Source organism: Manis pentadactyla, chromosome 2 (assembly GCF_030020395.1).
Source record: "Manis pentadactyla isolate mManPen7 chromosome 2, mManPen7.hap1, whole genome shotgun sequence".
Taxonomy (NCBI): Eukaryota; Metazoa; Chordata; class Mammalia; order Pholidota; family Manidae; genus Manis; species Manis pentadactyla.
The window spans coordinates 32,284,361-32,296,653 of NC_080020.1; the positions used below are offsets into that span (position 1 = coordinate 32,284,361).

The 12,293-nt window shown below is 40.6% G+C and overlaps 1 protein-coding gene across 1 annotated transcript in view; it reads left to right on the forward strand.

Annotated features, from left to right (window-relative positions):
• Nucleotides 1-12,293, forward strand: part of ITK (IL2 inducible T cell kinase) — a 73,906-nt gene that overhangs the window by 38,465 nt on the left and 23,148 nt on the right. The window contains exon 8 of the mRNA XM_036913086.2: nt 1,287-1,341. Coding sequence (XP_036768981.1) covers nt 1,287-1,341 — 55 coding nt within the window. The remainder of the gene's footprint in view (nt 1-1,286; nt 1,342-12,293) is intronic.

Here is a 12,293-nt window from a genome sequence, read left to right on the forward strand (position 1 = left end):
TTTATATTTTCCAGATTATGGAATTGCAGCTATAGAACAAAATGACTCACAAGCAAACATCCAGATATTTATAGTATCTATCTAAGTATATGAAAACATCCAATATGATGACTTTTTATCGTTGAACTTTATATTGTCTAGTTGCAGGTGGTATTTGCATAAGAACTCAAAAATGTGGGTTGGTGAACCCACAGCCGTTGACTGGCTTCGGGGCTCCTGGCTTGGTCTGAAGGCATGACTTCGGGCAAATTTCCTTACCAAGTCAGATCTCAGATCCCTTTTTCTTAAAACAAAAGGTCAGGCAAGAAGAAGGAAGGCAACTTATAACACCCTTGCTCTCATTCCCTCCGCATGCCTGAACTCATGGTAGACATCACTCTTAGATGCCCACTGAGCCCAGAGGCCCAGCTCTAGACAGCTATTACTAATTGATCAGAGCTCATCCAGGAGACAAAGCTACTTGCTATCCCGCAGCTAGATAAGTTCCAAAAGGCCACTGAGGTGTAAAGTTACCTTTCTGTTGCATGATGTTCAAAAACTCAGATGAATCCACTAATTCCCATTCTCATGGCTACTGTCAAATAGCCAAACAAATCTGATAAGTGGTGTTTCTTCCCCACCCAGAACTTCTCTCCTCCAGGGTTTATTAATTTCTCAAACTGATTGTTCACTGATGATAGTTCTATCTCCTCTTACCTAGTAAGCAATCAAGGAGGCCAAGATGGGGCTCAAGTGCAGCACCCAAAAATTTCATCCCCAAAAATCACTCATATTCTTCTTTACCACTTTTTAATTGTTTTTCACCAGACACCAAAATTATAAAAATGGTGTAATTACTTTACAGATCATGAAAACCCAATCTTATAGAGAAAAATGCTATAATTGTTTTTTTAAAATGTTGCTAAACTTTCAAATTTATATTAAACTTTGTAGCTGCCATATCATCATCATGCTTAGAACCACCATGGATTTATGAAATAGAGAAAATAAATGTTTTCTAAAATTTTATTATGGAAAATTTCCAACATGAACAAAAGCAAAGAACAATGTAGTGAACCTCTATGAAAAACCAGCTTCAACAGTTATCAATGTTTTACCAAATTGTGATTCATTTGTTTCCTTTCAATTCAACATTTCATTACCTAGAAATGGTTCATGCCTTTGCCTTTGAGCTTGAAAGCACTGGTACAAACAGAATATGAGCAAATCATTTTTTAAATTTGCTTTCTTAAGTAAGTAATCAAGATTTTTTAAAATGTCACTGATATATGACTTCTTGATTTCAGGTGGTACAATAAGAGTATCAGCAGAGACAAAGCTGAAAAACTGCTTTTGGACACAGTAAGTCTCCTTAACCTGTCTTTTGACTTAAAATGAATTTTGCTTTTTTTCCAGCCATTCTATAGTTTATACCAGTTGAATGAGTTGATATACTATATTAACAGTGGTTTTCATGTCTGGGGATTTGAAATATTCTGGAGATTTTTAGGACTAGCTCACAACAGGATAAGAAACCTAGGGAAGGTTGAAGGCCTTGGTCTGGATATGCAGCCATCATCCCGGATGCCGTGGTCTTTCTGGCTGTGATGGCTGCCCCCACAGAGCCATGGGGCTGGTCTTCCTTGCCTTCTTCTCTGGGTAGATCAAGAGTGGCTGTGACTCAGATCTGCCTGTTTGGGCTGAGGGTCCAGAGGAAATACATCACTTGTGTTCATTTATTTTTCATGCAATGGTTCTTCTCAGGAGCCAAACAGTGTGAGTAGCAGGACAGATTTTACACCAGCACGTCATGTTTAAAGGAGAGAGGGATGGGAAGAGAGAAAACATGGTGCAGTGAGAAAAGTAGTGGGTCCTGGTGCCTACTATCACCAACTCAAGGTGTGACTCTGGTGGCATCTCTTCCTCCTTCTGGGCCTCAATTTCTCAATGACCACAAGATGAACGTTGGACTTAATCAGGGTGACAATTACCCAGCACTCCTACTGCCAACTGTCTTCTCTGGTCCAAGGCTGACGCAGTTGATCACAGTTCATGGCTTTGGGACTGTCTTGCCAATGGGTTTCAGCCCCGGGCAAGTTCACTATGGATTCAATGAGATTGAAAAATGACAATGGAATGTTCTTGGGGTGAAAGGGTTTATACCCAACTTTATTCCCATGGTGGCAGGTCAATCACTAGAATCCCATCCACCCAGAGTGAGTCTGCACACAGCAAGCTGGTCTCTGCCTCTGTGCCTCTCTGCCCTGCAGCCATCTCAGTCTCTGTCCTCAGCGCTGCCACCACTTCAGCCTCTGCTCTCCTGCAGCCATGCAGCAGTGCCACCATGCTGCCCAGCTCACTGGGCAGAGCTCTTTATACAGAGTCAATAGCAACATATTGCCCACACGTGTGTAGTGAGCTAGCTGACCCGGGCCAGGTGAGAATCCTGGCCACAGGAACCTTCACTTTATCCACAGGGACCCTTGTCCAGCAGTGCTCCAGGCAGCTGTCATCAACTGGGTGGCTTTCAAGGTGAACCCTCTATTTGGGATCAGAAGCTCATCTGTTATTTTCTAAGGCAGTGCCTCCCAAAATATCTGAGATGGTGGATCATGTTTTGTGATTGGTTTTTAATTTCCAATGTGTCACAGACTTACATTTGCAAAACACATAAAAATGAACTACTAGAAAAAATAAAGAAGTGAAGACAAAAAAACATTATTTTTGGTTAGTATTAGATTCATTAGACATAAAATTACTCTGACTGCTATAAAAAGTTTCTAAATGCTTACTCTCAATTTCTCTTTTCATCTGGTGGTGAATCAGTAATGAACAATTTGCCAACTGACACCCATCTGCAAACCACACTTTGAGTAGCACTGAAAATTGCACATTTATAGCTCTTGCAGAGGAAATCAAATGCATGAAAGTATTGAAAGAAAGTTTTCCACACAGCAATCAATTAATTTAGCAGCATAAATGCCTAAAGCAGTGGTTCTCAGGCCTGTGGGCACATTAAAATCACCAGGGAAACATTTTAAAAAGTACCAGTGCCCAGGCCCCACTCCCAGATTAATTAAATAAGAATATCTAGATGGTAGGATCCAAGTATGGGTAACTTAGAGGAAAATCCTTCCAGGTGAGTCTAATATTCAGACTATGTTAATGACCTGTGCCCAATATTAGCTTTACCAGTGAGACGAGTAAGCAGTAGGTAAGAACTGATAGAGGCATTAGTCTCCCTGTGCCAAAATGTCAGCTCTATCCCTGCCATTTTACCATATACCATTTTCCAATTATGATTTGAAGGTATTTTCTATCTTTAAGGTTCTTAAGCTGCAAATATCCCCTAGAAGGAATGAAGCCAGGGTGGTCAACTCATCCTGGTTTTCCTGGGATGGTGCAAATTTTAAAACTGAGAATCCTATGTCCCAAGAATACCATCCCCCAATCCCAGGCAAACTGGGACAGCCAATCACAGAAATCATTAGCTATATATTGCACACTGGTTAGGAGTGAACCTTAGAGAAGGGGACCTGGGAAGATGTCAGGAAGGGAATGAAAGGCTGTGGGGGAAGGTGAAGAGATGCTGAATATTGTCAACGAATTTAAAGGCATATGTCGTTAATTAGTAATGTGCTAATTTACTTTTGTACAAGAGAAACTGATAACAGATTGACACATTCTATCAGAGGCAAAAATACAATTTCTGTAAGAAAAGGGGAAGGGAGAGGGAAAAACCCCAGTCATATTTGGGAGCTGTGAACATTGCTTCTCTTCTCGGGGGTAAGTTACTGATTGCCAGGCAGCTTGCAAAGAAGACAGGGTGGGAGGTTCTGCCTTTAGGCAGCTTGTGCTCATCAAAGAGAGCAAGGTCAGTTGTTGATGAGCTTTCCAAAAGACCGTTGACCAGTGATGGATGAGCACCAGGCCGGCTGTATTATCACGCAGGCTGCCTCCATCAGTCTCCATCTCAACTATGCCTTGTCTTCACCATTTTTTATTAGGATTCCTCAGTGTAAACTCATATCTTACCATTTTGCTGAATTCAGAACTAAGTACTCAAGGGTGCTTGAAACAGGATCTCTGACCTCAATCAGTGTTAGACTCTATTGGGAAACAAGACAAACTCCGAACAGTTAGAGGATAATCTGAGATAAACTATGAGCATATGAGGCAATCTTTCAGTGGTCTGGGAGTTCAGAGACGAACCTAGAGTTAGAAGGATTTCATGGAGGAAGAGGAATTGAGCTGAGTGATTACCAGACTCTGGTTTCTCCTTGGTTCCACATTGACTTAGCACTTAATCGTTTCCTGTGGTTCCCAAGAGACCACACATTAGAATCACTGGGAAACACATATTCTTTTAAAAATACCTATTCTCAGGTCCCACTCTAGACCTACAGAATCAGAATTAAGTAAGTTCCTGGGAATCTGTATTTTTTCAAGTCAAACTTATCATACATATTGTGGGAAAAATGGAAGTTCCTATGGCCAGGATCCACACCTGACCCTAAACTACATGATGATGTAATTGGCCTACTGCTAGGCTACTGCTTCCACACCCTAGGCAATGAGCTGTTATGGACTGAGTCACTATATAAAGAGCTCCACCCAATGCTCTGGGTGCATGCAGAGACAAAGGAGGATTATAGACCTGTGGACTGTTAGATGCATACGTAATTCTAGTGCTCAACCTACCTCGGTCTCACTGAATCCATAGTGAGCTTGCCCGGGGCTGAAACCCTCAGGCAAGAAACATAGGCAGCCAGCTCAGCACCTAGTTCCCCACCACCTATGCATGCCTAATTGAGAGGAATGCTAAATTAATTTAAAAACTGAATTATACTAAGTTTAAATAAGTGCACTTTTGTTATTTTCAGTCACAGATTGTTTAATGAAGTGTTGCCCATGGAGCACATGGAACAGCCCACATTAATGACCAGCCTAAGATGTTTGCTACTTCACAGCAGGTCTTTGGAGGCACTTGAATACATCTTGGTAGCTGGGGCAGTTGAGACATTCCTCCTTGCTGATAGTTTGAACTACTTTACCAAACTCTTTTTGCCTCCTTCGGTAATACAAGGGCAAACTTCAGTAGGTCCCTGTACTTTATGCTGTTTGAAGTAATAGCAGAATTATTTCATGGATGTATTTAGAACCTCCTTTTCTAACAAGTATAGGACCCTTAAGAAATAGATTGATTCATTTTTATTAACTGAAATGGATTTATTTCTTTTTATTAACTAAAGCTCCCAATGTACTGCCCCATATGTATTTCTCCACTAGAATATAAACACTTTATCTTGTTTCTGCTGTGCCTAGGAACCTAAAACTGTATCTATGACAAAGTAGTTGCTCAAAAAATCTTTGTGGAATGAATATATCAAATGCTTAGTAAGTGTTTTTAAATTAACAACTCTACATAAAGAGAACCTGGCTGATCATGAGCATTATTGGGGGAGATTTTTTTCAAATGCAAATTCCAGGATTCCAGCCCTCACCAAACACAAACTCTGGAAGTGGCACCCGGATGATTCTGAGACTTACACAAGTTTGGGAACTGCAGAAAAGCATCTCCTAAGGTATCTTATCAATTCTTCAGACCATCTCTCCTAAGAAGCCTCTGACACTTTTCTTCTCCCCAGACAGACACATGGTTTCCCCGCCTTTGAACCTTTATGGTGCAGTGGCATTACTTCTCTAGTAACACTGTTCGTACTCAGCCTTGGGCCTCAACAGTTTCCTTTCTGTCTGAATCCAGTTAAGTAGAAGGTAAATTCCTTGAGAACAGTTAATCCATGCTTTACAGCATCACACACATTGGGTGACCTGAATTGCAGGCAGGAGCCTTACCTAAGGCACTGGTTTACCACACTTTTGTGATTCTAAGATATCATTCATTAGAGTTGCAATATTGACTTAATAACAGATTTGTTTCAAAAGAAGAACCACCTCCAGAGTGGCTATGTGGGAGAGACACTCTTAAAGTATAAGGCAGCGCAAGAAGGCTATGAGGTATCAGTTCATCTCTTCTGTAATAACCTACCCTGTGTGTCGAGATTATCTTCTGTAAGATCGTCTTCACATAATACAGATAGAAGAAATATACTCCTAACATAGTCAACATGTGTCAGAAGAAGGCAGGCAACAGAATTAATGCTCCCAACAGGTGGTATACCATGGCATGTGATAAGAATGGCTAATGATAACCCTAATAGTCCTTATTCTGTTATTATAGTCCACGAATTGTTCTATGCACTTTAATTCTCCAGACAATCTTACAATGATCATTTCACAGATGAGGAAACTGAAGTTCATGCATTTAATCAGGAAACATCTGGAATTCACAGAATTATAGACTGGTAGAATGAGAATTCCCTTTAAAGCACATCTGCCCATCCTTTTTGTTACAAGCCAGTAAACTGGGTCACATTCAGAGTGTGAATTAGTGGCATAGTCTGGTCTAGAGCTGGGGCACTTCACACACACACACTTAATGAATATATGACTTCAGTTCTATTCTCCCATCCCTGTACTTCTTATCCATATATTTCATCTCCTTGGCATGATTTTTTTTTCTATTGTTGCCTCTTTACTTTTCTAGATAAAGTAATAAAAGGTAAACTGAGATCCTGAGTATGTCCCGAGGGAGTGAAGGCCGTCCCTCTGGCTTCACTGCACAGACAAGTCCCTTTTGCATGGCTGTGACAGGAGCAAAGAGCACTTAGTCTCCAGGGTTCTTGGTGGCTGTGGCTTCCTCTGAGGCCCTTGCAGGAAGTAGGTGGTGAGGTATAGGCTGGATGCTTCATTTGCCTCAGAACTCTAGGCTGCCTCAGCCCCAAACCAGAGTTTCCTGTTGCCATCACTGAATGCCACCGAGAGCAGCTACAAGTGGGGAGGAGCGCAGAGCCGCCCCTGCTCGGCAGTGCCGACTGCAAGCTTCACCTCTCCTTAGTCTCATGTCTGTGCATTGGTTAACAGTTGGGCCATGCTCTGATTACAGGGTTGTTGTTTTTTTTTTTGAAAAATATAATGGCTTCTTTGAAAGAATAACAACAAAACATTCTTACTTATGTGGAAGAGACGTTCATACTCCCCTTTATAAGTAGTTGATAAACTTTTGGTCTTTTTGGTCTATGTTTCTTCCCCTTTAGAATAAGTTCCACAGGAGATAAAGTCTGCCTCTGCTGCAGTTTTGTTTCTTCCTGCCTTAAATTTAACCCCTCACATTTCAGTGAGGCAAGAGCAAAAGCTTCAATACTTGGCAAAAGGAGAAAAACTCCAAAGGCAAGCCATGCTGCATGTATGCATGGATGAATATCCCAAACATGATGTTGAACCAAAGAAGCTGGACACAGATTCACTATTCACAGTAGCTAAAAGGTGGAAACAGCCCAAATGTTCATCCACTGCTAAATGAATAAACAGAATGTAGCAGATCCATACAATGGAATATTACTCAGCCATAAAGAGGAATGAAATATGGATCCATGTTACAACTTGAAAACAATATGCTAGGTGAAAGAAGCAAGTCACAAAATACCACATATTATATAATTTCATTTATATGAAATATCTAGAATAGGCAAATCCATAGAGACAGAAATCATATTAGTGTGCAGGGGTGCATGAGACTGAGGTATCTTTTGGGAGTGATGGAACTGTTCTAAAACTAGATGTCAGTTGTACAACTCTGTAAATTTACTAAAAATCATGGACTCATACACTTAAAGCCAGAGAATTTTGTGGTATGTAAATTATGCCTCAAAAGCTGTTTTAAAATTGATAAGCTAACCTGGGATTTTTGATGGCATATAGATCATCTTTACTTCAGGAACTGAATTAACTATTGACCCCAAATGGGGGACAAATCTAATTTTTGGAAAATAGGGGTTTTTTAAAGGATGATTTATAAGCAAATGTTAAAATGGTCTTTAATACTTCACTGGGTAAACAGTTTATATTCGTATCTGAGGAAAGGAAAATTAGCATCCAGTGAGCGCTTCTGTATCCTCACCATGTCCAAGATTCTGCACAGAGCACATTGTGGAGGAGGCAGAAGACTAACTATAGGCATAAGATCACTATATTGTTCCAAAAAGATTTACACCTCATTTTCTTGAATTTAAAGAATTTCATGAAATAAAAATTAAAAGTAAACTCTGTGTGAACAAGAACAGACTACTAGAACTGTTCCAGGACATCTTAGAAAAAGAAATGTGGTAGCTTCCTGAATTTTCCTTGATTCCTTCCCTGCTTTCAGGTAGCAGCTTGGGCAGCCCAAGGCCAAGGCCTTGGGGAAGGGAGGATGAGATGGAAGAGCAGAGACCTGAGGGCTCAGCTTGAAATTTACTTCTCCCTTCCTTCCCTCCTTCCCATTTTTCCTTCCCTTTCTTTTTCTTTCTTCCTCCCTTCCACCTTCCTTCCTTTCCTTCATCTCTTTTTAAAAATTATTTATTTATTTATTTTATTAAGGTATTATTGAGATACACTCTTATGAAGGTTTCACATGAAAAAACAATATGGTTACTACATTCACCCCTGTTATCATGTCCCCCCCATACCCTATTGCAGTCACTGCCCACCAGTGTAGTAAGATGCCACAGAGTCACTATTTGCCTTCTCTGTGCTACACTGTCTTCCCCATATCCCCCTAACACCATGTGTGCCAATCATAATACCCCTCAGTCCCCTTCTCCCTCCCTCCCCACCCGCCCTCCCCCACCCCTGCCCTTTGGTAACCGCTAGTCCCTTCTTGGAGTCAGTGAGTCTGTTGCTGTTTTGTCCTTTCAGTTTTCCTTCGTTGTTATACTCCACAAATGAAAGAAATCATTTGGTACTTGTCTTTCTCCACCTGGCTTATTTCACTGAACATAATATCCTCCAGCTCCATCCATGTTGTTGCAAATTGTTGGATTTGTTTTCATCTTATGGCTGAGTAGTATTCCATTGTGTATATGTACCACATCTTCTTTATCCATTCATCTACTGCTGGACACTTAGGTTGTTTCCATATCTTAGCTATTGCAAATAGTGCTGCAAAAAACATAGGGGTGCATATGTCTTTTTGAATCTGAGAAATTATACTCTTTGGGTAAACTCCTAGGAGTAGAATTCCCAGGACAAATGGTATTTCTATTTTTAGTTTTTTGAGGAACCTCCATATTGCTTTCCACAATGGTTAAATTAGCTTACATTCCCACCAGCAGTGTAGGAGGGTTCCCTTTTCTCCACATCCTCTCCAGCATTTGTTGTTCTTACTTCTTTTCGATATTGGCCATCCTAACTGATATGAGGTGATATCTCATTGTGGTTTTTATTTGCATTTCCCTGATAATTAGTGATGTGGAGCATCTTTTCATGTGCCTGTTAGCCATCTGAATTTCTTCTTTGGAGAATTGTCTGTTTATATCCTCCACCCATTTTTTAATTGCTTTATTTGCTTTTTGGGTGTTGAGGCATGTGAGTTCTTTATATATTTTGGATATGTCATTTACAAATATATTCTTCCATACTATAGGATGCCTTTTTCTTCTACTAATGGTGTCCTTTGCTGTACAGAAGCTTTTAAGTTTGATGTACCCCCATGTGTTCATTTTTGCTTTTGTTTCCTTTGCTCAAGGAGATGCATTCAGGAAGAAGTTGTTCATGTTTATATTTCAGAGATTTTTGCCTATGTTATCTTCTAAGAGTTTTGTGGTTTCACGACTTACATTCAGGTCTTTGATCCATTTCGAATTTACTTTTGCATATGGGGATAGACAAAATCCAGTTTCATTCTCTTGCATGTAAATGTCCAGTTTTGCCAACACCAGTTGTTGAAGAGGCTGTCCTTTCCCCATTGTATGTCCATGGCTCCTTTATCATATATTAATTGACCATATATACTTGGGTTTATATCAGGGCTCTCTAGTCTGTTCCATTGGTCTATGGGTCTGTTCTTGTGCCAGTAGCAAATTGTCTAGCTTACTGTGGCTTTGTATTAGAGCTTGAGGTCAGGGAGTGTAAACCCCACACACACTTTATTCTTCCTTCTCAAGATTACTTTGGCTATTTGGGATTTTTTGTGGTTCCATATGAATTTTAGAATTATTTTCTCTAGTTGGTTAATGAACACTGTTGGTATTTTGATAGGGATTGCATTGTATCTGTAGATTGCTTTAGGCAGGATGGCCATTTTGACAATATTAATTCTTCCTATTCATGAGCATGGAATGTGTTTCCATTTATAGGTAACTTCTTTAATTTCTCTCATCAGTGTCTTGTAGTTTTCAGAGTATAGATCTTTCACTTTCTTCATTAGGTTTTTTCCTAGGTATTTTATTCTTTTTGATGCAATTGTGAATGGAATCATTTTCCTGATTTCTCTTTCTGTTAGTTCAACATTAGTGTATAGGAATGCCACAGATTTCTGTGTATTAATTTTATATCCTGCAGTGTTGCTGAATTCAGATATCAGATCTAGTAGTTTGGAGTGGATTCTTTAGGGTTTTTTATGTTCAATATCATGTCATCTGCACACGGTGACAGTTTAACTTCTTCTTTACCAACCTGGATGCCTTTTATTTTTTTGTGTTGTTTGATTGCCATGGCTAGGACCTCCAGTACTATGTTGAAAAGAAATGGGGAGAGTGGGCATCCCTGTCTTGTTCCCGATCTCAGAGGAAAAGCTTTCAGCCTCTCACTGTTCAGTATGATGTTTGCTGTGGATTTGTCATATATGGCCTTAATTATGTTGAGGTACTTGCCCTCTATACCCATTATGTTGAGAGTTTTCATCATGAATGGATGTTGAATTTTGTCAAATGCTCTTTCTTCTCTTTTTTTCTCCCTTTCTCTCTTCCATTTTCTTTCTTTTCTGCAGATTTATTGAGATATAATTTACATATATAGTCTTGTATAAGTTTAAGGTGTACAATGTAATGATTTCTATGTATGTATTGAGAGATTATTTATATGTAGGTATTGAGATTAACACAGTAAGTTTACTTAACATTTATCACCACACATGGTTGTAGATTTTTTTTGTGTGTGTGATGAGAACTTATGATCTACTCTCTTAGTGCAGAGAAAATGAAACTTCCTATGGTCTAGATTCTCACCTGACCCTGGTCAGCTTGCTCACTGCACAGGTTACTGACACTATATAAAGAGCTCTGCCCAGTGCTCTGGGCTGCACGGCTGCAGGAGAGCAGAGGCTGGAGTGGTGGCAGTGCCTGGGGCACTGAGATGGCTGTGGGGCGCAGAGAGGCTCAGAGGCAGAGACTGGCTCGCTGTTGCAGACTTGCCCTGAGACAGATAGGATTCTAGTGCTGGCTGCCACTGTGGGAATAAAGTTGGGTATAAATCCTTTCACCCCAAGAATGTTCCGTTATCATTTTTTGGTCTCACCAAATCAAGAGTGAACTTGTCCAGGGCTGAAACCCTCTGGCAAGACACTCAGCAAGTTTCAAATATACAGTATAGTATTGTTAACTACCGTCACCATGCTGTACATTACATCCCCAGGACTGATTAATCTTGGGAAGTATGTACCTTTTGATCCCCTTTGTCTAACTTCTACCCCCCTGCCCTCCTCAAATTTCAAAATTTATCCTTGAAACTCCCAGCAGAGACAAGAAGAGTATTGGAGATTTCACATGAGTCTATGTGGTAAACCATAGGTTTGGCTAGAATGCACAATGATATAAGGTCCAATCATTGTCCTCCCCAACCACCCCCTACTTCCCCACACACACACCCTTACAGGTTTAGGGCCAAGTTAGAGGAAACAGATCCTGTTTCTGTGCAGAGATGAGCTTTCTAACAATCAGTGCTGTTTCGAGTGGCAGAGAGCAGTTGTTGGGACTGTTATAAGTAAGAGTTATGTGTTCTGTTGAGTCAGTGGAGACCAAACCTGCATGTCCATAAGAGTCACATAAAAAGTCCAGGTACCTGGTCCCAGTTCTGCAGGTTCTAAGTGCTTAAGTACCAGGAGGAGCATGGTCAGCTGTTTGCTGTTTTATGATGTGCTTTAGATTCTTCAGGCAACTGTGATAACCTTATGAACAAAGTCTGGGACACGGATGTTGAGGGATTTAGACCAGATCAGTGATTGCCAACCAGGGGTGATTTCTGTCCCCCAAGGAACACTTGATAATATCTGGCATCCGTGGGTAGAGGCCAGGGATGCAGCAAACACCCTAGAAGGCACCAGGGAGTTCCCACAACAAAGAATCACTAGGCCCCCAGAGTCCATAGTGCTGAGGTTGGGATAGCCTTGGGCTACAGAACCGTTCTCAGGTCCTTCCTAACCCTTAGATTCTAGAAAT